This window comes from Lynx rufus, unplaced genomic scaffold, assembly GCF_022079265.1.
Source record: "Lynx rufus isolate CCGP_SWC_20201006 ecotype Redwood Valley unplaced genomic scaffold, mLynRuf1.p SCAF_4, whole genome shotgun sequence".
NCBI lineage: Eukaryota > Metazoa > Chordata > Mammalia > Carnivora > Felidae > Lynx > Lynx rufus.
Window position 1 is genome coordinate 39,412,767 of NW_025814856.1, and position 26,873 is coordinate 39,439,639.

General features: G+C 46.7%; 1 protein-coding gene and 1 pseudogene across 1 annotated transcript in view; both read right to left on the reverse strand.

The window, feature by feature from the left end:
• RYBP (RING1 and YY1 binding protein) overlaps positions 1-7,391 on the reverse strand; it is an 81,697-nt gene extending 74,306 nt beyond the window's left edge. Inside the window, exons 1-2 of the mRNA XM_047096480.1 lie at positions 7,293-7,391; positions 6,414-6,539 (exon numbers count right to left, since the gene is read on the reverse strand). Coding sequence (XP_046952436.1) covers positions 6,414-6,539; positions 7,293-7,324 — 158 coding nt within the window. The 5' untranslated portion in view covers positions 7,325-7,391. The remainder of the gene's footprint in view (positions 1-6,413; positions 6,540-7,292) is intronic.
• Positions 7,392-20,952: 13,561 nt separating this feature from the next.
• Positions 20,953-25,470, reverse strand: LOC124523348 (yrdC domain-containing protein, mitochondrial-like; annotated as a pseudogene).
• Between the last annotated feature and the right edge of the window lie 1,403 nt (positions 25,471-26,873).

The window sequence follows — 26,873 nt, forward strand, 5'->3', positions numbered from 1 at the left end:
GTTAAGCGTCCGACTTCAGCCAGGTCACGATCTCGCGGTCCGGGAGTTCGAGCCCCGCGTCGGGCTCTGGGCTGATGGCTCAGAGCCTGGAGCCTTTTTCCGATTCTGTGTCTCCCTCTCTCTCTACCCCTCCCCCGTTCGTGCTCTGTCTCTCTCTGTCTTAAAAATAAATAAACGTTGGAAAAAAAAAAAAAAATTTAAAAGCGGAGTTCCAGGGGCGCCTGGGTGGCTCAGTAGATTAAGCGTCCGACTTCAGCTCAGGCCATGATCTCACCGGCTCTGAGTTCCAGCCTGGAGACTGCCTTGGATTCTGTGTGTCCCTCTCTCTTTCTACACCTCCCCCACTCACGCTCTGTCTTTCTCTCTCAAAAATAAAATTAATAAAAAAAAACCTGAGTTCCAATATACTCTTAGGATAAAACAGCACTGATAAAATAAACAAGAACCACACAATAATATGGATGACTCTCAAAAACCCAGACCTAAGGGCACCTGGGTGGCTCAGTCAGTTTAGCATCTGACTCTTCATTTCGGCTCAGGCCATGATCTCATGGTGTCATGGGTTCGAGCCCCGCATCCGGCTCTGTGCTGGTAGTGCAGAAGTGCACACAAGCATAGGACTCCACTCATAAAGATCAGAGACATGCAGAACTCCTCTGCAGCATTACAAATCAGGACAGTGGCTAAAGTGACTGTCAAGAGTGTAAGATGGGCTCTGGGGTCCTGGCAATCTTCTGTTTCTGGGTACAAGTTACACGGATGTGTTCACCTTGGGAAAGTTCGTCAAGTCTTATTATTATGATTTGTGCACTTCTCTCTGTATATACTATAGTTCAAAAAGCTTACTTAAAAATAAACAGGTAAATGGCTCCCAGCTGACTCAGTCAGTGGAGCATGCAACTCGATCTTGGGGTTGTGAGTTTGAGCCCCAAGTTGGGTGTGACTACTTAATTTATTTTTAAGATTTCATTTTTTAACAGGTAAAAAAAAAAAAAAAAAGAACAACACTCATGACGGGGAGGATAAAGAGGTCACAAAGGAAAAAAGCCCTAGTGATCTAGTGATGGAGCCAAAGAGAAAATGAGAGCCAGAAAGACTAGAATGTTTTAGTTCAAGCTGTAAAGGAGACATTTAGAGATCCACTATTACCTAAAGTACTAATGAACTGAATTAGTGCCAACAACTTCCTCAAGTAGCTGTAGTTTACCAAAATAGTTTTTATTAGTCTTGGAATTTCTTCAGTATTTACAGAAGCACAGGACAATTGTATGCCACATGAATAATACATAACTGAATCCATTCAAACCTCCTATCCCAGTAACTAACAGGATATACTAACAAGTTTGCTGGCCTGGCTTCAATACGTGATATGCAACTAAGGAAAAGTTGAGTAGCCTGTGCACAAAGGTTCCAACTCTAAACTGTCCCCAACCCAATGAGCTAAATGGCACAGACTACAGAAATAACTATCTCCTTACTCCAAAAGAAAGCAGCATGCATGCTGGCTAAAAAGACCAATGTGTTATCTCTACGTGGTCTAAAAAGTAGTCACCTGCCCCAGCTCTCATCACTCTATAGTTCCATACCCTGATCTAATTTCTCCCAAACACTTGCCATGGGTCGAAATTGTATTTTATTTTCCTGTTTACTTATTTTCTCTTCCTCTCCATAGTATTTTAAACTCCACGAAAACAAGGACCTTGTCTGTCTTTCCACCACTGCACACCCAGAGCCCATGCGGCTGTGTGCTCAATAAAAACTTGTCAAATAACCACAACTACCCAGGTAATTTACTTTAAGGTCACCAAGTATACATAAGATCGAGTCGGTACCAATAAATCAGTAAGTCCAACGTAATAGCAAATAACAAAATAAATTATCACTGTTTCTGGGTAAGAGTGATCATTAAAACTCTAGCAGCTTTGAGGCTGAAAGGTTTCCTAAGGTTTGATGGTTGGAAGACAGGTAATTTTTCCATATATTTTATGGAGAAATTTTATGAAAGACAAATACTACAGCAAAACCAATGTGACCTAAGAAGCAAAACCACTGTGGTGGGTTAAAGCATAGGGAAGAGTTAGGTACACCCCACCTCTGCTTTCTGGGAGCTTTCCTATCTGAACATTACCTCAGGGTGATGTAGTTTTGAAGATCAGAACTTTCACTTATCGCTAATTATGTGTGTTTTCCTCTAAAACTTCACAATAGTGAAGTACTTCACAACTATTCAAGGGATGTTGAGTTGTTAGGCTATCTGAAGTTAAGGAGAGAAAATGTCCACATTTATAACTGCAAAGAATGAGGGAGCTCCTATAGAAGGAGAACATTTTACAAATAACACAGCTGAGTACCAACCTCTAATTCAATATCCTGAGTACCGATTTTTTTTAAGTGACATAATCTTACTACACATCTAAAGTAAATTCCTCACTTCTACTTGCCTATAAAAGCTCTAAAAAGAGTACACTTTTCAGAGGGATGGTATTTAAATAAACAGGATTTGAACACAACATCATGATACAATCTGGCACTGAAGACTAGCAAAGTTCTAAATCTCTGCTAATTACCCAAAGCAAAAGTTTACCAGTTTTCGAGCGTGACTTAAGCAGCAGCTGGTCAAAATGCAGCACTATGATCAAAAGAAAAACCACTGATCAGCGAGAGTTGCAGCGGTGTCTCAGCGATCTGTACTTTCCAACCAAGACATCGCTGCATTTCCAGCAATAGTAGACCGAAGCAAAACACATTTCATTTATCACCAAGTCTAGGAAGTTACTCTGCTCAACACTCAAGAAATTCCACTTAAGAGAATAATCAGGTAAATGTGTTAATTTGCAGGGTTTTTTCCTTCTAAAAGCTGGTGGTATCAACTTTCATGAGACTGGCAAAGTAGGTTGGGAAATCCTACTTTATCTCCTATTTACCACCTACGACAGGGATAGTGTTTCCTCCCCACCCACGGCCACCTTACAGACACACTCTTTTATTTCCTATGTTGAAAGGCCTAAGCCCTTAGAGAGCTCAGCATGGTGAGGAGGCAACCTTCCAGTGCTCTTATGACATATCACAGAACAGGCAGAAGAAAACCATGTGATGTGATGAAAATCTAAAACTAGTTTGTGGTGATGCGAAAATCTAAAATCTAGTTTGTGGTGATGGCAGCAGAAGTCTTTAAAATAACTAAAGTTCAATGAATCATACACTTACAATTAGTGAATTGCATAGTATGCAAATCATACCCAGTAAAGCTATAAAAAATGAAAACAGAGTGTGACAATATAGTTAGAAAAAGGAGCGTATACGGAGACCCTCCATATAACTGAGATATCCAAAATATAGATCTCTACTGCCCGCTGAACTTCCAAGCAGCCTAGTAAGCATCTCCTCCTTCCCTTAACACGTTCCTTAGGAGCAATCTGGTCCTCCTTCATTCTGCTCTATGCTGCTCCAATAGGAAGAAGACCTTATGAATTACTCTCATGAATATACCTGCAGAATTCAAGATATCCGGTACACATGGCAATAACAATGAAGAGGTGGCAGGTGATTTTGTAGAAATCAATTCTCCTTGCCCAAACAAATGGGGAGGCGGAGGAGGAATCCTTCTAATTGATTCCCCAAGTCAGACTGCTCCAATCTCCCATAGCATTATTTACACCACTCTTAGAGTCTTTATAACCTGGATTCTGATCATCCCTGTACATGCCTACCCAACCCATGCTCCCTACCAATGTCTTGACCAGTATTTTTCACCTCCTAGGAACTTAATAAATGTTCTTTGGATGAGAGTCAATATTTTCCTCATCAAATTGAGTAACACCAATTCTATCTCAAAGGGTAAATGCACTTCTGTGTCCTATTGGACCTACTACTAATTAAAATCTGACTTCAATGGTTGACTAGATGATGGTGACAGCAACAAAAATGATGAACTCCAAAATGACCAGTGGCTAGGCCACCAGATAGGCTGTTACTACAATACGAGTAAGAAACACCAGCCCAGAGCAGTAAAACCTGATTTCTTTACCAGTCAACAGGTTTACAAAGCCCTTTGTGATTATTTAAGTTATTCTAAAATCAATTTCTGCCTATTACTCAGCATCCAAAACCCAACAATTTTCTACTGTCCTCAATACCAGGTGTGATTAAAACAATGCAAGGCAAAAAGTATTAAACCTTTGAGGTACCAAGAAAATTTCAAGAAAAAGGCACAGGAAAATCACACAGCAATAAGGAGTACTATCACTGAGAAATTAACCAACAGCTACTAGACTGAGTAAATCTGGATGAAGAGCTGTGAAATTCATCACCTGTCTACATGAAATCCATTCACAGCATGAGAAAGCCAAAATGTCATTCACCTTCCAATTAATGACGACTTCAAGAATAGATCTAAAACACCAAAATATTGACAGTACCCAAGATGAAACACACTTTGGCTATGCAAGGGTATCATACGTGACTTGTTAGGAGTTTAAGTCCTCACATCTCGGAAAGCTGTGTTCAAATCCTACTCAACAAGAGACCTCAAAAAATTACACAAAAACCCGTAAAGGTTAGAAGGGACTGTCCTATTCCTAAAATATTTCATCTTTAATTATTTAATGTATTTGTTTAAAAAAACTGAATCTCACTGTCATCATCTGTAACCCTGAAAAAACTAAACATTTCTATTACTTTTAAAATCAAACCTCCCACAGGCTTTCAGAAAGTTTGATAAGTCAGATTTTTTTTAATACACCAAGAAACTGAAACACATTTCATTATAAGATAATTATTCCCAGCAATACATCAGATGTAAACTTGAATTTGGTTTTTGCTCTTCACCAGTAAAGTTCTCAAGTTCTTAGGAGTTTCCTAGTCACTTGAACATCATCTACGGTAACACTCAAAGCAAAACCACAATAAAGAGGTTTGGCCTCTGAGGGATTCTACGTGTAAAAAAACATTACTCATAAATAAAATACAATCACTATTGCTTTAAATAACAAATACATTTCTAAACTTTCATCCCATTTGATGGAATTCCCTGTTTCGTAGAACAAAGCAAAATCTATTAAGCTCCCAATAAGTGCTTTTTATTTTAACTAAATCTGTTCTATGGTATTTAGTTCTTGTTCTACAAAACTTGACATGAATTTGCTGTAAAAACTTCTGAAAAAATATTTCTAGTACTTGAATACTTGTATTCAAAGCACTCATCACTTCAAGAGTTAGTGGAAGTCACAGAACTGCTCTCCCAGTAATTGCACCAATTCATCCCAGAATTATATTCTTCAGATTACCCGATATCCTAGGTAATTCCCAGGTATAAATAAAGCAAGAAAACCCTAACGGGACACACTCATTCAGTCCAAGGACCTTATCCAGTTAGAACTATGCAGTACTACCACACAGTCATATTGGAACACTACCAACTCAAAAATAAGTACCTGATGAAATGAGACTTCTGGCAATCGACTTAAGTCTTCAAGGATTCACTAGACTCTCAACTCCTCTCTGGCCTTCACACACACATCCCCCAATGCCCTCCCATTAAACGACATCAAGAACAGTTTAACTTCAAACTCTAACATCCCCTGAACCAAATTCCAGATACGATTTAAAAAATGACCAGAAAACTACAAAATCAACTTTGACATTTTATCCAAATATATCTGAACGTTAAAAGTGAAATATTTCCACTCATTTTGATACCAGATGCGATTTACTACCTTCACAAAAAACGAAAAGAAATTCTTTCAACATTCTTTTCATTATAATAAAGCTTTACATGCAAACTTCAATATATTCCTTTCACCATTTTGCAAAATCGTCCTCCATCACCACTCTGCATAAGCTAATCAGAAAACACACAAATTGACAGCTCAGCTTTCCAAATACTACTTTATCAAACCCCAACATTTCTTTTCACAGGGCGAGAAATAACAGACATTTGCAGCTCAAGACAGGAAAAGCACAATAACCAGCCTAACTGTACATTCACCGTTAAATCTCTCGGAAAAGGAAAAAAAAAAATTCAGGACAGGCAAATTAAAAACATTCTACACATGGCAAAAATAAAAGGTCTAAAGTCCTACAATGCATAGCAAAAGCACTGCTTCCTCTCTTTTTGAGCCAATACCAATAAGCCAATGGATACAAGTGTCAAATAAATCCAGTCTGTTTGAAATAAGACGAAAACCTGGAAAAATTCCCTCCCATAAATCATTCAGTGAATAGGAAGCTTTGCACCCAACACGAAATACACACAACGAAAACCACACATTACCCACCCCCCAAATGCAAAAAAGCCGTAATCAACAAGTTGGAAAGAGGGCAGCAAGTACAGCTCTCTACCCTATCTCCCACCTTAAGAAAAAAAAAAAAAAAAAAAAGTCCTTCAACAAAAGCTCACACAGATCCTCAAGTACCTGGTGGAGGTGCCTTTCCTCACATCGCAGATGCTGCATTTAAAGGCTTCAGCGCTGTTTCTGAAGGTGCAGACGCTACAATCCCAAAAGCCTTCGTCTGCGGCAGGTTTCGCTTGTCTTTTTGGCCTTCGGAGGAGTGAGGAGTGGGGGAAAGGGGAGGGAAGAGACAGGGAGCAGGAAAAAGGGGGAGAAACAGCAAAACACAGGCGCTGGTGAGCCGTCGCAATTTCGCAGGAATCCAGTGCTGGAAACTTCGCTCAGGCGACCACCCACCCACCCTTTTCGGGGACTGAAAGAGGGACCGGGGGAGGGCACGGGGCGCCCCTACCGGCACCCCGCAACCCCCGGGCGCGGGCCGTACTGCCTCGCACAGCAGGCGGCGGCGGCGGCGCCCCGGGAAGGGCCGCGGCGGGCGCAGGAAGCGGGCGGACTTGTGGACTTGAGCGTGGGGCTGGGGGGGCCGGCAGGGGAGCCGCGGGCCGGATCTGGAGGGGGCGCGCAGGGGCAGCCCGAGGCCGGCGGCGGCGGGGAGTGGGCCGGCTCCTTCCCTCTCCCCTCCCATGCTCGCGCCCTCCCTCCCTCCCCACCTGGTTAAATCTCCCTTTGTCTGGGAGGAGTGGCGGCGGCGGCGGCGGAGGGCGGCTGAGGAGGAGCCGCCATGGCTGCGGCGCGCACGGCCGCCGGCCCCGAGCGGGAGCGACACCGCCTCCCGCCGCCGCCGCCGCCACCGCCCGCCGCCGCCGCCTCCCCCCGCCCCCGGATCTCCATCTTAGCAGCGCCTCCCCCCCGCCCCGGGTGGCTCCGGGGCCTAGTCGTCGCCGGCCCCCGCCCGCCCCCAACCCTCCCTCCCCTTCCGCCCCCTCAGCTCGGAGCAGGTACCTGGTCGGGCTCTTCTTGTCGCCCATGGTCATGGATGGGCTGTACCCCCGCCCCCCCCAAAGCCGAAATCGGCGCCGCTCGGAGGAGAAACGCCGTCCGGGGAGTCGTCGCGGACCGGCCCCCCTCCCTCCCCCGCGCCCGCCCGCCCGCCCTCAGCCGCTGGGGCTCGAGCTCCGGCCGCCGCCGCCGCCGCCGCTGCCAGTCTCCGGACGAGACTAGTCCCCGCCAGCGCCGCCTCCGCCGAGTGACTGACGAGGGGCGGGGCCGGGCGCCGCGCGTCACGCGCCGTGTGGCCAATGGGAGGACGGCAGCCTGCGCCGCGAGGGCGGGGGCGGGGCGCGGGGGAGGGCGGGGCGTGGCGGACGTGGGCTGGGCCGTCGGTGTGCGTGCCCGGGAGTGTGTGCGCGCTGGGGGCGCGCGTGCCTGCCGGTGGCCCGGCGGCCCGGCGCGGCGGAGCGTGCAAGCCTAGAGGGGCGCACGTGGCCGCGCCCGGGAAGCGGCGGTGGGCTCCGGATCCCACGCTCCCGCTTTATCGGGCTGTCGCGTGGACCCCGGCCCCGAAGCCGCCCCGGGGGAAGTAGTTCCGCGCAGTTTGCGCGCGCCACTGGGGCTGGCAACTGCCGCGCCGCTTGCAACGCCTCGAGGCTTGTAGTGCCCCGGGAGTCGGCAGGGCCTCTTTCTTTTGGCCCGGGCTCCCCCGCGTCCCTCTGCTCCTCTGCCACGCGGAGCTTTGTATCTGCCTCTCTTAAAGTCTTGGCTTCCTGCGGATACTCCGGCCCTAAGCCCCTTCTCTGGCCCCTGACGCAGGAGAGAACTGTGCATTAAGGGTGTGGCACAACTAGAGGTTCCCCAAGGCTGACTCTGAACTCCAATGCACCAACTCCCACTCGAGACCACCCCCCACCACCACCACCACCAGCCTAAATAGGGCGTTTCCCTAGGGAAGTTGCTGTTCAAACCCTGGCTGCCACATGCCAGCAGGCTAACCTTGTGCCTCAGCGTCTTCGTCTCCAAGATGAGGGTTAACAACTGTCCTCTTAGTGTTGTTGGGGAAATTCAGAGATGGAATGCACGAAAAGCACGCAAGTCAGTGCCTTGCACTAAGGAAGGACCAATACAAAGTATCGGGTTAAGAACTTTTGTAATTGGGTCTGGGTTGAGCACCATTTCCCCCGCTTTGGAAGATTCTCGAAGGCGAAGAACAACTTTCCGCCCTGCTCCAAGAGTGCTTGCCAAATTGACTTGAACATGATTCGGGCCCCTTTGCCCTCGAGGAGTCAGGACCCTAAGATGGTTAGATAAAAGGCTTGGCGGGGCTGAAGCTCTGGCTGGGGGGTAGGGACTTGGTCAAAGAATGATACTAGTAGTTGGGAGGTGCGGATAGGGGTGTGGAGGGAAGATAAGACAGGCCTGCAGCATCTACTGAGATACGTTTATATGCAAACACAAAGTGGATTATCAGGACTGCCCCATGGAAGGGAAACATACGGAAGCCTGAGAGACCAGGGAAGCTTTCCGAGACTGAATGCCCAAGGAGCAGGAAGTCCTAGGATCATTCCAGCGAACAGAAGGGAGAGAATAAAAGAGGGAGGGAACGTGTCAATGATAAGCTTGATCAGCACATGCTGTCCTTTGCAGGCAGGCACACCCTGGAGGGCCAGGAGGGACAGCATTATTTAGCAAGGGTCAGCAACTCCCGCACCTCCCTGGCTTCCACCCCCCTGCCTTCTGAGGAAAGGAGGGAGAAAAGGAGGAAGAAGAGGGAGGCAGAGGGCCAAAGGGGCCAGAGAAAGCCAAGGGGCATGCACACAAGCCATGGCCCAGTGCCCACAGCCTTGGCCTCTGGTGTCTGCGTGGCTTCCTCCCAGGACTCCACCCCTGGTATGCAGGTACTGAAAAAAAGGAGCATTAGGAAATCCCAGCTGGAGGAGTGGCCTCTGGGTAGGGAAACTGGGTAGCTGGGAGCCACAGCTTATGGAAAGGAGACTGACTTTATTATTATTTACATAGAATAAAATGCACAAATCATTCTACAGCTCCATGAATTTTTATAGATACCTGCTATACTTTGTATCCACCATCCAGATCAAGATATAAAATATTTTCATCCTCCCACTGAGTAACTACCCTCTCCAAAGGTAGCCACTGTTCCAGCTTATGTCACCAAAGATCAGTTTTGCTTGTTTGTGAATGTCATATATATAGGTCATAAAGTATGTATTCGTGTGTCTGCTCAAAATTATTTTTGTGATATTCGTCTATATTGTTGCCTGTTTTCAGTAGTTCCTTTTAATTTGCTTTCTAAAGTGTGTGGCATTCCATTGCAAATACAGAGTAATTTAGTTATCCATAGGAGACGAACTTTTTAGTGGTTTTTCTTTTTAATCGTTGACCTGTTTTACCTTTTCAAAAAACAAAAAAGTTTTTAAAAACTGTTTTGAAGGAAAAAGAAGTTCCAGAATAGAGAACTCATTTCTAGGAAAATATCAGACCCACACATCACCATGTGGTTATAACTGTAGAGACTAATTTGGTTTCCTTGTTGGGGGTAAATATCTTTTGAAAGCCTCCTTATAGGTACAGAAGCCAGACAAGCATACTTCTGGAGCAGTGTACTATAGAACACTTGTCTCCAGGCAGAGCATCAGAGTATCATTCTAGAGTGGTTTTTGTTGCACCTGAGCTATTTGGGGAACAAACCTTCTTCCATGGTGTTGCCTTGAACCATCGTTGGGTACAGGGATGAGTGGGATTTGACAGACAGCCCCTCCTCTGCTCCTCTGTTCCCTATTTTGAACTTCCATTTCAAGTTTCATCTGAAGGAAGGGTTCTTTTGATTTAAAAATTATTTGAAATCCATGGTTTTTTAGAATAGATGCTAGTTAGAAGCACTCCCCAAGAAGTGTCCGATGTAAATGATTACACAGATACGTAGAATAGATTAAAAGACCATATTCTTTCTCCCTTCCCATCATTCACTCTACTCAAGTCACATTGGCTTCTTTGCTTTTCCTGGAGCACTCGTGCTCCCACCTCAGGGCCTTTGCACCTGCTCTTCTGTCTGCCTGGAATGTTCTACCCCTAGATAATCACATTCTTAGCTGCCTGGCTTCCTTCAGGTCTTTGTTCAAAAGTGACATTCTCAGTGAGGTTTTTCCTGAGCACCCATTGAAACATATCACACACCACCGCATAACCTGATACCTTAACTATTTTACTTTTTTCTCCTTAGCACTTAACCATCATCTATGTACCATGGAGTTTACTTATCTCGTTTAGCAGCTCATTGCCCAGTAGACTATAAGTTCTGTAACCGCAAGAATTTTCTCTGTTTGCATTTTTTCCTTCCCAATGTTATATATAAGTGCCCTGAGAAGTGCCCGATAAGCATGCACTGAAGAGAATTTTGTTTTCCTTTAACAGTAATTTATAGAGTAGCAACTAGGTGCCATACCCCATGCCAGGGACTGGAAGATCAGATGGCCGTCATAGACTTCATTCCTAATCTTTTGGAGTTTACATTCTAGTTGAGAAGGCAGACTTTATACAAGTAATTAATTATGATTGTGGCAGTTGCTACAAAGACAAACCATAGGATGCATGGCAAGAGGGTACTAGGGGAGGAGGGGAGTTGATACAGCTGGCGGGGAGGAGGGGGCACTGCCCCGAAAAAGTAAAGATCACCCAGAAGAAGAAAAGAGCAGTCAGGGATATGTTACTTTACAGGAGATGAAGACAAGCAGCTGTGGGCAGAGCCCTGCAGGAGAGGAGAGATGAGGCTGGAGAGGGAGAGCCCACCTAGATCCCCTATATGGCAGGGCAGGCTCAGCTGGGATTGGTGTCTGTATCCTGAATGCCATGGAAGCCAATGATGAGTTTACCAAGACTATTTGTTGGGGCACCTGGGTGGCTCACATCGGTTGAGCGTCTGCCTCTTGATTTCAGCTCAAGTCTTGGTCGCAGGGTTAGGAGTTCAAGCTCTGCACCGGGCTCCACGCTGGGTGTGAAGCCTACTTAACCAAAAACAAAAAAAAGGAAAAAGAAGAATATTTGCCTGTCTGTTTGTGGTCTGCCTTCACAAATGAGATGCGGGTGAAAGCAGACCCCTTGGAGGCAGGAGGTAGTGAAGGAACTTTAGATTGGCCTGATAGTTGGAGCAGGAGGGCAGCTCCAGCAGGCTTCCTTTCTTTTGCTCAAGAAAGAAGCGAAAATTATTAGTGCCCACCAAAGAAGGGTCTGGAGTTTTGTCAACTTTGCCTCCTCCTGCCTTTAAATTTGTAAGTATTTTTCCTAAACAGAAATCCTAAATACTCTGTGCTATTTCTAAAAATTTTTTTAATGTTTATTTATTTTTGAGACAGAGAGAGACAGAGCATGAATGGGGGAGGGTCAGAGAGAGGGAGACACAGAATCTGAAACAGGCTCCAGGCTCCGAGCTGTCAGCACAGAGCCCGACACGGGGCTCGAACCCACGGACGGTGAGATCATGACCTGAGCCGAAGTCGGGCGCTTAACCGACCGAGCCACCCAGGCGCCCCGGAAGTTTGGATAATTTAATACCCCCCTCCCTTTTTTTTTTTTTTTTTCAGATTTCTAGGTTTTTTAACTTTTTGGCCTTGAAGATATTAGGGCTTATGGTTGAGTAAGAGCATCAGATTCACACACTAGACCAGTGTAAAAAAGAATTTTATATTCATATCTCAAGTTAAAGACCTGATACTCTTACAGAAATAGTGCCAGACCCTTTTAGATACTCTTTTTCTGCCTCATCATTCTTGATGTAATAAATAAATGCCTTCTAAATAAAAGCAAGAGTAGACATTAGTTATCTTTCTTAAAATGTTCTCGACTAGCCACATCACAACGTGACAATTCTCTATTAACTTCTTTTTTTTTGTTTTTTTAAGCAATCTCTACACCCAACGTGGGGCTCAAACTTCCGACACTGACATCAGGAACCCCATGCTCTCTACTCATAGAGCCAGCCAGGCAACCCCATGTTGACTTTCTAACTTTCTCTCCTCACTGATTTTATTCTTGACATTTTAAGCAGAGCAAAATCTAAATGATTTTAATGAAACTTTAATGAAACTTTTATTGAGGAGAAGAGGAAGGAGAAAACAGTATGATCTGGTGACTAGAAAAGCCACCCAAGCAGGACAGAAACTAGGAAGGTTAAGATTTCCACCCTAATTGCTAAGATTTAATGCCCTACTTTGCACTGAATGTTCCTTCAGTGGTTTAAGAGAGAACACTGCTTCTCGAAGCAAACTAACTACATGGAGTGTTTTAGGAACTGGGGAGAACCTAATTCATTTCAAAGACTCAGGCTTGTGCTGGTATCACTGGGGACATCGGCAGAGCAATACTCAGGATAGGATTAACATCTAAAGAAACAGCCCTGGAGGCAGAGAGAGGTGGAGCTTCCCTGACCACCTGTGTTTGAACCTTAACCAGATTTTGCAACCAGCCTGTGCACGTGCTTATCAGAGCTATGAAGTTTTATTGATCTGCTTCTGGCACAGTAGGAAATATCACCAGTCAAAATTGTCCCGGGTTATACCTCATGCCATTTACAAAAATTAATTCCAAATAGATCATAGGCCTGAGCATAAAACCTATAACTATAAAACTTACAGAAGAAAATACAGGAGATAACCTCTGTGCCCCTGGATAGAAAAAGATTTCTTAGGCATGATACAAAAAATATGACCCGTAGAAGAAAAAGCCAATAGTTTGGACTTAGTCAAAATTAAAAACTGCCCTTGGGGTGCCTGGGTGGTTCTGTCGGTTGAGCATCTTCCTCTGATTTCAGCTCCAGTCATGATCCCAGGGTTGTGGGATCAAGCCTCCCACTGGGCTCTGAGCCGAGCATGGAGCCTGCTCTCTTTCTCTCTCCCTCTGCCCCTCCCCCATGCGCATGCTCCCTCTCTCCCTCTCTGTCTCTCAAAAGAAAAAAAAAAAACTGCTCTTAGAAAGCACTGCGAAGAAAATGAAAAGACAGGTCAAAGACTGGGAGAAAATATTTGTAAATCACCTATCTGACAAAGGCATCATATACAAAATATATGTAGAATTTTTACTATACACAAAAAGACAAGCAACCTAATGAAAACACAAGCAAAAGATTTGAATGGACATTTTGCAGAAAAGGATACATGAATGGCTAATAAACACATGAAAAGACACTGAAAATCATTATTCATTTGGAAGATGCAAATGAAAACCACAATTAGGTACCACTGCACATTAGAATGGCTTAAAAAAAAAAATCCTAACAATCCCAAGTGCTGGGGAGGAAGTGCAGGGACCCTCACACAATGCCAGTGGGAGTGCAATATGGTACAGTTCCTCTGGGAAAATGGTCTGGCAGTTTCTTATAAAGTTAAACATACACTTACCATATGAGCCAACAATCCCACTTCTAGAAAGTTACTAAAAGAAATAAAGACATATGTTCACACATAAACCTGTACTCAGATATCTATATCAGCTTTATTCATCTCACCAAAATCTGGAAGCAGCCCAAATGCCCTTGAGCTGGCGAATGAGAAACGAAGAGTGGGTCCATCCCTACCGTGGAGTACTACTCAGCAAGAAAAAAGGAACCAACTACTGACATATGCAACACAGACGAATCTCAAATACATTATCACAAGTGACAGAAGCCGGTCTCAAAAAGAGACAGACAGGCTCATGTTGTGTGATTTTTTTTTTCATTGTTTTTTTTTTTTTTTTCAAACAGCACAAGGAGGCGAAAGGGGCACAGGGAGAAAGAGAGAATGTCAAACAGGCTCCACGTTCAGCATAGGGTTGGGGAACAGATCAGTGGTTGCCAGGGTTTGGGTTCGAGAGAGGGTTTGACCACAGAGAGGAGCAGCAAGCAAGAGGGGTTTTGGAGAGGAGATGGAAGTAATTTACATCTCGGTTGTGGAGGTAGTTACCGGACCAAATGCACTTGTCCAAACGCGGACCTATACACCAAAAAGAATTTTATTACCCATAAATTACACTTCAGTAAATCCGACTTTGGATGCTTCTGCCATGTTAGCATGGAAAATTCCTCATGCCTCTACCTCCCATCCTGCCTGCCCCATTATAGTATTAATTACATGAGCTAGCATTCTGTAGTTTAACTGTGTGCCTAGCACAGGGGGCAATCCTGCGCTTTCCTGAGTGCTCTTCTCTTCAGTAATTCACCCAGTTCCTCAGGCCATGATTTGTGGAATCATCCTGACTCCACTCTTTCCCTTATGCCCTACATCCAGCCCATCAGCAAATCTTTTGCACTTGGCCTTCACTGCACATCCTGCATCTGACCACTTCTCATTATGTTTATTGCTATCACTCCAGTCCAAGCTAGGACCACCTTTCGGCCACCTAAATGGCCTCTCTAACCTCTCCTCCTGCTCCTCGCACCTGTCTGCATATACTAGTTCACGCTATGGTTTCGACTCCCCAGTCTTTGTGATTTATCTCTGAAAGGTTGATTTCTCCCAGAAGTGACATGTCCGCTGCAGGCCAGCTGTAGCTCTGCCCCGTGTCTCCTCCCTCTAGAACCCAGGCTGATGGAGCAGTGTCCAGCTTGAGCCCTGCTGGTCACAGAGATGGTGGGTGGGGTGGGGGGGGGAGGATTTATAGACAGACTTGCAGTGGCAACTAATTAACAACGTGGCCTGTAAGTGATACTTCTGACTTTCACTCATTGGTCATAGCTCATGGCCCCACTCAGTGACAGGAAGTGCAGCCCACCATGTGTCTAGGAGGTGGAAAGCGGAAAGTGTGTGTTCATTAGCTTTGTGATGACCATGATTCTTTCAAGTCTCTTCTCCAAACAGTAGTCAGAGAGATGTGCATGACCAAGGCAGTCTCCTGCTCAGAATCCTCTAATAACTTATCATGACACTTAAATGAAAAATCACAATCTTGGGGTGCCTGGGGAGCTTGGTCAGTTAAGCATCCAGGTTCGGCCCAGGTCATGATCCCTTGATTTGTGGGTTCAAGCCCTGCGTCGGGCTCTGTCCTGACAGCTCAGAGCCTGGAGTCTGCTTCATATTCTGTGTCTCCCCCTCTCTCTGCCCCTCTCCTGCGTGTGCTCTCTGTCTCTCTCAAGAATAAATAAACAGTAAAAAATTATATGTGTGTGTGTATGTATACATATATATATGTACACGTATATATGTATACATACACACACACACACACACACACACACACATATACACATATATATATCTCACAGTCTTGACCCTGGCCTTCAAGGCTTACTGACTTCATCTACTTCCAATTCAGCTCTAGGCACACTGGCCTCTTGTGGTTTCCTGCCAAGCCCCAAACTTAGGTCCTAACTGTTCTCCCCCAGATATTGCCATGGCTCCATCTTTCTCACTGTCCAGGCGTCTGCTAAATGCCCTGACTTCAGAGAGGATCTCCTGGCTGAAATATCATACATGGCATAACCCCCAGTCAGTGCTTATCCTGCTTTTTCTTTCCATCCTTTTTATGCCCTGGCATTATCTGATATAGTATTTGTTTTTGCCTGACTCTTGCACTAGAATTCAATGTCTATCAGGGCAATGACTTTGCTTTGTCCCAATTCTGTATCCCCTGTGCCTAGAACAGTGTAGAAAATGTTCCTCCACATAGTAGAAACTTAAAACTTATTTGTGGAACGAATGAAGCACTTTCATTTTTTATTATTTTTAAAAATATTGAGTTATTATGGGGAGAGTGCAAGCTGGGGAGCAGCAAAGAGAGGAGGACAGAGGATTTGAAGCGGGCTGCACACTGACAGCAGTGAGTTGGATGTGGGGCTCGAACTCACAAACCACAAGATCAAGACCAGAGCTAAAGCTGGACACTCAACCAACTGAGCCACCCAGGTGCCCTGAATGAAGCACTTTCTTTTTTTTTTTTTTTTTACGTTTATTTGAGAGAGAGAGAGAGAGAGAGAGCACAAGTTGGGGAGGGGCAGAGAGCAAGGGAGACACAGAATCCGAAGCAGGCTCCAGGCTCCGAGCTGTCAGCACAGAGCCTGACGCGGGGCTCGAACCCACAAACCGCAAGATCCTGACCTGAGCTGACGTCAGACACTTAACCGACTGAGCCACCCAGGTGCCCCCTGAATGAAGCACTTTTATATTCGTTACCCTCAATGAAACCCCAAATGACGCAGTGAGGTAAGAACTTTTATAGCCCTATTTGACAGATGAAAAATCTGAGTCAGCGAAGTGATTTGCCTGGAGCCAGGGACAGAGTTCGAATTCAAAGTCAGCATCTGACTTTCCAACTCCACCTCTTACATTTCTCTTTCTGCCGTGCTGCTTATGAAGCGTTGCGTTCACTGAAAAAGAACCAGCCGGTTTTAGAGGGTGCCTGAGGAGGACAGGCTGACGTGGAAGCTCAAGGGGTCCTCTCTGACAGGAGATCCCAGGGTCCTCTTCACAAACAGAGAGGTTTTTGGCCCTGGCACACCTAGTTTATGGGCCCACATTACTGTGAGTTCTTGCCACATCAGACAAGACACGCGTGCCAGAACCCAGGGCATGAATGATATGCTTTGGTATGGCTCCATTTGGGGCCTTAAGAAAATGCACAGTGAGGGTTCTCTATGATGGTGTGATTTCCGTCGTTGATTCAACATTATCTATTGGCGCTTTGGATGCAGAAACTATTTCCCTAGAAGCTTCTGCTTGATACTTCCTACCTTTAGAGTCCGAATCACAGAATTTTGAGGGTGGAAAGGAGAGAATCAATGCATCTGCTTGTGTCCTTTTACTTCAAGGGCAAGAACCCCGGGGGGCGTGGAGATTACAGAGGGCTTTCACACACATGGTCGCCCTTGATCCTCACTGAACCCCTCGTAAGAGCTACCATTGTCCTCCTCTTTAGAACAGAGGTGTCCATGCTGAGGCTCAGGCAGGCTTTTTCTGATGGCAGGTTCCCTCTACTACACAGGAAACAGAATCCAGAGAACCTGGGATAAATATCCTGGGATTCATTAAGAACTGCATTAAGAAAGAGGCTCCCCCACAGGAACAACAAATGTTGTGGTCGGTTTATGCATCGTCATGGACTGGACTGTGTACCCCCCCCCCCACACCCTGCAGATTCATATAGAAAGCCCTACCCCCCAGCAGCTCCAGGATATGACTGTATTTGGAGATAGGGCTTTTTAAAATTATGATAAAGTTACAGTGAAGCCCTTACAGTGGGACCTAATCCAATGTGACTGGTTTCCTTATAAGAGGGGAGGAGACACGAGGCACGTGTGCACACAGAGGAAAGGCCATGTGAGGACACAGTGACAAGGAGGCCATCTGCAAGTCAAAGAGAGTCCCCCACTGACACCTTCATCGCTGACTTCCAGCCTCCACAATGAGAGACAACAAACGTCTGTTGTTTAAGTCACCCAGTGTGTTGTATTTTGTTACAGCAGCCCCAGAACACTGATAATACCCGGTTCATGAGTTTGTGGGTGGCTACAGAGTGGCCACCCGTGGCATAGTAATAGCCAGCCTACATGGAGTGTTTACTCAGGTGCTAAAAACTTCAGGTGTGTTAATGAAATGAATGCTAACAATAGCCCCGTGAGGTAGATTCTATGATGGTGCCCCTTTTAAAATCAGGAAAGTCAGACAAAGAAAAGTCACCTGCTCTGAGCTGCCTGTTTGTAAAGTGGCAGGGCGAGGATTTGAATCCTGGCGGCCTGGGCTCCCAGGCCCTTGTTCTGAAGGATCTAGCTGAGTTCGTTATCATCACCCCCATCTTCCAGATGAGCAAACTGAGACTCACACACTTGTCCAACATCCCAGAGCCAGGGTGTGGTGGAACCAGAATTCCAAATTCTTTGATTTTGTCGCAAACGAATGGCTGGAACTCAAGGATCCTGAAAGTCATTCACTGGAGGAAGGGAAGGGACTCACCCGAAAGAGTAGGAGCAAAAATCTATGTATACACAAAATGAATTTGTGGGGGGAGAGGAATGTGACAGAGAAGTTTGGGCCCACTGAAGGGTGAGCGGCCATACAGCTAGGTACACAGCTGGCAGGATTCATTCAGGTGTCCTTGACTCTCAAGTCCACTCTCCTCTATCATTTTTAGCTTTGACAGGTATTTACAAGGCATCTACTATGGGTCTGATATCAGAGGCTGACCACACGGGGATAAAGGATATGGCAGGCCTTGGCCTTTGGAACCCACAGTCTGGATGAAATGGGTACACACACAGATCATTTCCAGGGTGGTGAGGGCCATGGGGGCCAGGGGATCATAACTGTCCATGTTCTTTTGTGTCCTGGTATCTTCTTCCTTTCCCAAGCAGTTGATTGGGTCTGTGCTCTCTGTCTTAAGGTAAAAAATCTGACAGAGTAGAAAAAAAAAGGCCTTAGTCTCTGCCTCTCATGTCCATAATTCTAACCTCTCAAAGGTCCCCCCGGGGCAATCCAGGGCCGGTAAGGGATAAATGTTCCAAAGAAGGAAGGAGAGGAGAGTGCTTTTTCAAGACAAGAAAACTCTTCAAAGGTGCTAAGGGAGGGAGAAAAGACAATAAGTACATTAGAGAGAGCTGAGGGCCAGAGAGCAGGAGGGTATGTCCATAAAGGGGGCCCTGGGAAGGGGCCCTGGGAAGGGGGCCTGGGAAGGGTGGCAAGGCCTCAGAGTAGGTGTGGTAGTGGTGATATATATGTGCAGACAAAGCCAAGGCCACCCTGCAGAGATTCTAGGGACCCAGCATGGAGTAGGCATTGCCTACATGACTCCTGGACTTGAAGGGGACACGAGGAGGAAACCAGGGATATCTTTACGGGAACCTGTGATGAACAGATGCCCTGAAGCTAGGCAGAGACGTCCCTCAGCACTGTGACACTAGAAAGTCTAGAACTTAGATACAACACTGGAGGGAGAGGAAGTGCCAAACTGATGGCGATTGAGTTGGGATGGGGTTCAAAATACAAATTGAGAAGGGAGAAATGAAAATAAGGAAAGATATTCCTGGTGTGCCGGAAATTCACACCTAAGTTGTACGATAGGCGAACCAAGGTGCGTGAGAGCATGCTTGCCAGCCAGGATTGTCCAGGGAGACGCCAGGGAGGGCAGCCCAGGCCCAGAGGACCACCCATGCAGTGACACTACGGGGCAGTGACTTGTGGACCACAAGGAAATCAGTGTGCAGGAACTAGAAGGATGTGGAACAGTGGAGGTGACAGTCCAGAGAGGCACGCCCGGTCTTGACACAGCTTACAAACCCTGCACGATGGCTGGAGTTTATGTTGAAGATAAAGGTAGGTTATGGACACATTGTGATCAAGGAAGTTGTAGGATTAATACCAAGTTTTTCAAATCTCTTGGGAGGGGGGCCGCTTGGGTGGCTCAGGGAGTTAAGTGTCTGACTTCGGCTCAGGTCATCTTGTGGTTCATGAGTTCAAGCCTCGTGTTGGGCTCTGTGCTGACAGCTCAGACCCTGGAGCCTGCTTTGGATTCTATGTACCCCCCCCCCCCCGCCCCTCCCCTGCTTGGCTCTGTCTCTCTCTCTCCCTCAAAAATAAATACACATTAAAAAAACATTTTTTCTTAAAATAAAATCTCTTTGGGAGCAATATAGATGGTGGTGGCTTGGGTCAAAATGAGAAAGGGCTCAGAAGAACAGTACAAGTGGCAAGGAGTTGAAAAGAACAAGGAGGGGATTAATGGAAAGAAAGAAAGAAACAGAGATTTTCAGCAGTAGAATCTTCTGGACTTTTTTTTTTTTTTAAAGAACAATAAAGATTTATTTTCCAATATGTTTTTATTTGGACCTCCCCACCCCCACCCCTGCCAACTGAATTCACTCCCCACCATTAGTCCAAAGGGAGGGTTCTCTCCACCAGGCATCACAGCACATCACAATACTAGCCTTCTCAGCTCAGAGGAAATAGTGTTTGCCCTGTGGCTCAACAATCTTTGTCCTAACCTGGCCCCAGCCTCAGGTGCACAAGCACATGCCTTTGGTCACCTGAGACTTTTAAGCAGCACTAGCTGGTACTCTAGCTGATTTGGACCTTAAATGCCACTACCCACCAGAGAAGAGGCTCCGACTCGATTCCAAGCCTGTTCTTTAAATTATTTTTCAAAAATATTTTTTAAAAAGCAACTTAGGGGCGCCTGGGTGGCTCAGTCGGTTAAGAGGCCGACTTCAGCTCAGGTCACGATCTCACGGTCTGTGAGTTCGAGCCCCGCGTCGGGCTCTGGGCTGATGGCTCAGAGCCTGGAGCCTGCTTCCGATTCTGTGTCTCCCTCTCTCTCTGCCCCTCCCCCATTCATGCTCTGTCTCTCTCTGTCTCAAAAATAAAACGCTAAAAAAATAAAAATAAAAAAAATAAATAAATAAAAAGCAACTTAGTAGAAAACAAGGCCATCCTAGGAATGTTGTCAAAGTCTCTAGTTGGCTTTTGACTGATATATGAAGTTACAGATAATAAAGAAGACCTCCCCCACCAGGCGTAAGACTAAACCAGCAGCTTCTGGGCCCCGGTCTCCAGTGTTCAGAAAGACACATTGGCTTAAAGACAGAGACTAGAGACACTGTAGCCCCCGGGGCCTCTGTAAATGACACCTCCCAGTCACCGGTGGACAGACACATGGTGTCGGGCATTTGTCCTTGGGCCCTCCCTTATCCTGAGATTCACAAGCAAGATCTCTGTGAGGGGAACAGCCCATACTTCTGTGGGAGGATGGATGTAATACTTTCCAGGGCACAGCCTGGATGGATGATGCCAAACTTTCCAAGTACAGACAAGTCAACCACAGTTGAGCCCAAGCAGTACTCAGGGCTCTGGCCATCCCCAATTGGTCCCCCATCAATGACCGGCAACAATTGAGGCCAGAGGTACAGGAATTCCTTGACATTTGGAGAACTGGCCTAAGAGTCAAGGTTGGTACTGGTGAGAGCAAGTGTTGCTCAAACACCTAGGCCAAATCCTGCATGAAGCCATGATCAGGAGTCCAGGTGCCTACAAGAGGAGTAAAGGGGTTCAGGTCCTTACTGAGCTCTTGGGAGCTTTCCAACACCAGGGTCACTGGTTCTGATAATAAGTCTTTCAGGAGCACCTTGAATATGCTCAACATGGCAGTCCCTGTAGACATCGGCCACATGGCCCAGATAGACAGGCGGCAGCTTGGCCTTGCTGCAGCCCTTGAGGGGGTACACAGCGCCCTGTGCTGCTGAGCAACTTGCCGAGAAGGCCAGGCCGGACCACCACCATGGCGGGCGCCTGTGCGCAGCTCAGCCACGGAGGCCCAAAACACCTTGGTCCAGCGGGCAAGGCCACACTCCCGGGGAGCCACAACAGCCAGGCCCTTGGCACTGGCAGAGTGGGGCTCAGAATGCAGAGGAGCTGGCTGCTGTGGACAAAGCCCCCGCCCCCGCCCCCATCCCTCATTCAACCTGGTGCTGGCAGCCACCACGGCTCTCAGCGCCTGCAAATCTCCTGGACTTAACTCATGATTAGATTTTAGGGGTGAGGCAGAGGGAGGAGTCAAGGATGATGGCCAGGTTTCTGATGTGGGTCAATGAGTCTGTCATGGTGATATTAACAGGGCTAGAGTTATAGGAGGGGAGGCTGGTTGGAAGAAGATATTGAGTTGAGTTGTAGATGTAGTGAATTTGACGTATCATTTAGGATGCTCTTGGCTGCAAGTAACAACAAAACAAAACAAAACGAAACAAAATAAAAACCCATGCAAACAATAAGGGACTATATTGTTTAACATAGTTGGAAGCCCCTTTCCCGATAAGATTCAATCAGCTGGTCATTAAGGACCCAGGCTCTACTCCTGTTGGATTTCACCTATCCCTCATGGTTGCAGTTGGTTTTCCTGACTCTGACTGACTCCAAGGCACAGCAGTATCGAGAAGGAGAAAAGAAGCCATCATTCATGTGTCTGTTTGAGAGAAAACTTTTCCTAGACATTCCCAGCAATCTGCCCTGCCTGGGTCACATGCCCACTCCTTAAGCAATCACGGGCTTCAGCCAATTGTCCGGAAAGGATTGGCAGCTGAGGAGTCATCCAACACCACGACCAACAGCCCTACAAGGTGACCGTGGCATATGCAAATGGAGTTAGCTTGGAAACAGTCGGAAACAAGGAACAAAGGACAGATTTGGGGTGAAGGCACCATAGAGGTGCTATGAGGAAAGCTGTCCCCTGCGGAGACAGGGGCAGAGAGAACAGGGGCCAAACACACAACTCCAGAGAACACCTCTATCTAAGGGGTATCCTAGGAAGAAAAACTGCATTGTAATGGTTGACAACTTGACTCTGGATTCAGACAGACCTAGGTGGGAATTCCATTCCTGCTGCTTATAAGCCATTGACCTACAAGGGGGTCAGTGAAGATCCCTGCACTACGCAGAGCCTTACCTTCCTTGTCTGAAAAAGGGAACCCATAAGTCCCACCTCCCAGGGCTGCTGTGAAGCGTCGATAAGAAAATGCACACAAAGCCTCCGCACGACCTCAGCCCACGGCAGCTGCTCCTAGCCATTGGTGAAAAAGAACAGCCTAGAGAGTATCTGAAAAGTGAAGGGGGAAGCTGGTGAATAACCAGGATGAGATGGAGTCATTGAAGGCACGGGGCGAGAGGATTTCAAGGAGGAAAGAGTGGGCAATTATGTCATCTGCTGAAGAGAGGTCAGGTCAGAAGTGGACTGAAAACTGCCCTTTGGATTTAGCAATTAGAAGGTCACTGGTACCCTTGACAAGAGCACTCTCAGTGGAGTGCTGGGGTTGGGAGCCAGGAAGCAGGGGGTCAGCAGTGAAGACCAGAATTCAAGTCGCCTGGCTACCAACTGACAGCAGCGTGCTTTGCACGATGCCAGGAGCTGCTTGGTGTTGAAAACTCCCGTTTTCAGTCATGCCTCAAAAATACTCATTCGGAGAGCAGTAAACAGTAGGATTCCACAATCTGTGAACGAAACGGCCCCTGTTCATCATTTTTAATTTTTTTTGTGTGGATAAAGCGAAGGTGGTTGTTTCCTTTCATTAGAAATATGTTGCATCCTTTTCGAGGATTTGTGTTTACATTACCATTTTATTGCTATATGGTTCTTTTTTATATAACATATTTTGGAACCATAAAAACAAACAAACACAACAAACAAAACCCAAACAACATATGTGCTTTGCATTAAATTCAGAAAGTTCAAACCCCTCACTCTGTGCACGTTTTCAAGGCAAAGTGTGGGACTAGGAAAACCCTTCAAGAAACACGCAATTTGACAAATCCTCCTTTAAGAAATGATAGCAGTTGCTTTTGAGACCAATTTGGTCACACGGATCCTGTTTGTCAGGGCTGTCATTAAAAGCCTAATATTTTTCCCATTGCAGAATGTCTCCCAGTGACTCAAACGTGGGCAGAGGCTAAGCACGGTCAATTTCGTGACCTCCCTCGTGCTACCCACTCCCCCGCCCCCCTCACCCCGCCCTGGCTATCTCAACTCCCCAGTGGATGATTTCTTATCCCTAGCAACAACTGGAGCTGCTACTGTTTCTCGACTCTGGCGAGGAAAGTGGGCTTAGGGCCAAGTCTACTGGCCAGGGCTCCCCGTGGAAGATGCTAGAAGAGCACTCCACATTCTCTCACCATCAGTGACCCAAGTTCCTCACCTCTGCCGAACATCTGGATTGCAACACACAGAGTTCAAAGGTCCAGCATGTGTGTCTGCACCTGGCCTCGCTGTTGAAACAGAGCTGACCTCAAACCAAACACGCGGCCTCTCTGCTGTTATTTATGCGGAGGGTCGGATGCCAGATATAAATATTAACTTCGGCATCTTCTCCCCACAGGACTTTGTGATTAAAGGATGCATGTAAACCATCTACCAGGCAGAAAAAGCAGCTCTACTCTTCTCGGCGTATTGAACCCTTCTCAAAAGAAAGCTGATCCCCTTTCCTACCTTTGTGAATGTGTGTTGGTTTACTTTAATAATAGCACAGCTCCTTCCCGCCATGGGGCTCCCCGTAGCCTCTTGCGTTTGAAGCCATCAGGTGGTGGGCCTGCTGCAGACATGGTGCATCCCGTCCCCAGGAGAGGCTTGCAAGCGAGCACCATATGTTATTAAGACCTCCCAGAACTGGTTGCCATCGTTGGGAGCACAGTCAAGGAAGAGAGAGGCAAGAAGCGGCCGTGTAGCAGACGTGGGTCCTCGGTGCCCGGCAGCTCTGAGCCATCCCCCCCTCTTTGAAGTCGGCTAAGGAAGATAGATGAGTATGTGGGGGGGCAGGTGTGGCTGACAGCAGCCAGGGGTAGAACAGGTGTAGTAGTTTAAGGAAAACGAGGATCATGAGATTTCCGGGCACAGGAATGGACCTAGTTTTTCTGTTTCTAGAAAGAGACCGGAAGATACAGAGAGCATGATTTAATTTCCACCAACATGTGTTAGCAAATTATGATACCCAGTGTAGTAATGCTGGGGGACAAGGGCACGCACAAAATACTACGGAGTTAAGAGGGGAAACACCCTCTCCACTTGACAGGGAAACTAATAAAATTTTCACAGAGAAAGAAGCATTTGAATGAATGACTGAGTCATTCCTTCATTCAACAAATGCTTATTGAGCCCCATCATGTGCCAGCACCATCCGGGGGCTACACAGATGACAGGCAAGGTCACTTCCATCTGCGAGCTCACTCTCTCGTGAAGCTAGACTGCTTGCCTACTGGGTGCCCAGCCCTGGGAGACGCCCTCTTGGAGATTAACATTCTGTTGAAACAGATGAGTCACTTCAAAATTGTGCCATGGGTGTTATGCTCAGAGCAGGACAGGAAGCCACGGGATGACAAGAAGGGGACTTGGGTTAGTCCAATGGTTTGCAACCCGGGGCAGGGGCAATTCTGTCCCCCAGGGAAAATGTCACAGTGTCTGGACACATTTGTGGTTGTGGAAACTGGGGGAGGCAGGTGCCGCTGGCGTCTAGCAGGGAGAGGCCAGCCATGCTGCCAGACACCCTACGATGCCCAGGGCAACCTCCACAGCAGACGATGAACCAACCCGAAATGTCAACAGGGCCAAGGTTGAGGAACTCTGGCCTAGTACTAGACTCAGGGAACGCTTTGGGGAAGTGCAGTTTGGGTTGAGAACTAGCGGGTGCTAGAAGTTCAGAATGCCGGGCATAGGAGTCCAGCATGGAATCAGAGGACATCGTGAAGAGAAAGAGAAGTCCCCAGGAGCTCCAGCTGAGAATGCAGGGAAGGTGGAGGGGATACAAAACACAAAATCCAATCTGTTTCCAGAGGGACTAGAAGGTCTTCTGTGCCATGTTATGAAGTGCAGACTTTATCTGGAGGGCATGATGGCTAATACAACCTGCCCCCCCACCTCCTCCCCCACACATCTACTCCGTTGGAAAATTTTAAATCCCGTGACACAATTCTGTTGGTTTTTAGAAAATCCCTTCTAACAGCAATGCAGGTGATTGCGGGGGAGTGGGGGGGAGATTGGAGGCACGTGAGAGACTTTTGCAATACAGAAGTGACGGCTGGAGGCCATGGCAGGGAACATGGGGGGAAGCTGCAACAGACTCCTGAGAATTGAGGAATTTTTATACTTGATGATTGATTGGGTGTTGCAAAAGAAGGAATTCCTTAGGATGACTGAGGTTTCTAGCTGAGGGCCAGTGTGAGCGGTGAGGTGTGTGACAGAGGAGAAGTCATTTGTAGGGGACAGAGTTCAGTTTACAGATACGGTGTTGATGGTCCCATGGGGACATCCAAGTGGACACATCCTGTTCACAGAGAGAAAAGCATATCTGTGTTGGGGAAAGACGTGCCCTGGAGACATGGACGTGGGGATCACAAAGGCCCACCGGTGGTAACCAAAGTCTTGAACGTGGAGAAGGCACCTCCTGGTGCTGGTGAGAGACGAGAAGCCACTAGGGCGGAATGCCGGGGTTCATACAGAGTCGAGGGGCAGAAAGAGAAGGAACCACAGAAGGCGGACCAGAGACATGGAAAGAGTAGTGACACACACCAAGAGAGGGACTCACTTTAAGAATAAGAAAGTGGTCAAGCTGTCTAATGCAGCAGAAGTTAAGCAGGATGTGAAATTAGATGGAGCTATTCAACATGTCAATCAAGAGGTCATTGGTGACCTTTTCAAGAGCAGTTTCACTACAATGGTGGGTGAGGAATTTATTTAAAAACACTTGATTACTCAAATCAAGAGGAAGAAAATGGGAACCAAATGTCTTTATCTCTGGGCAGAATTTGAATAGCCGTCATTCTGCCGGCTTGGCAAACAGAAAAGGAGTAAAACAGTTAGGCAGAAAACCGGATTAACAATAGGCCCAATCATAAAAACAGTTATTGTATACCAAAAAGACGTGTAGAGGCGAACAGCCTCAGAGTCAACTTGGCAGCTTAGTGATGTCTTTAAGAATCTAGACTCTTTCTGTTTTTCTGCCCTGTCATTCTCATGCTCGTTACCACGTGGTCACAAAATGGCAGCTGCAGGCTCCAAGCATTCCATCCCCACGTGACAGTACCTAAAGCAAGAAGGAAGATGCCAGGGACCAAACTGAGGCTCACCTCACACTCCCCTCTCCTT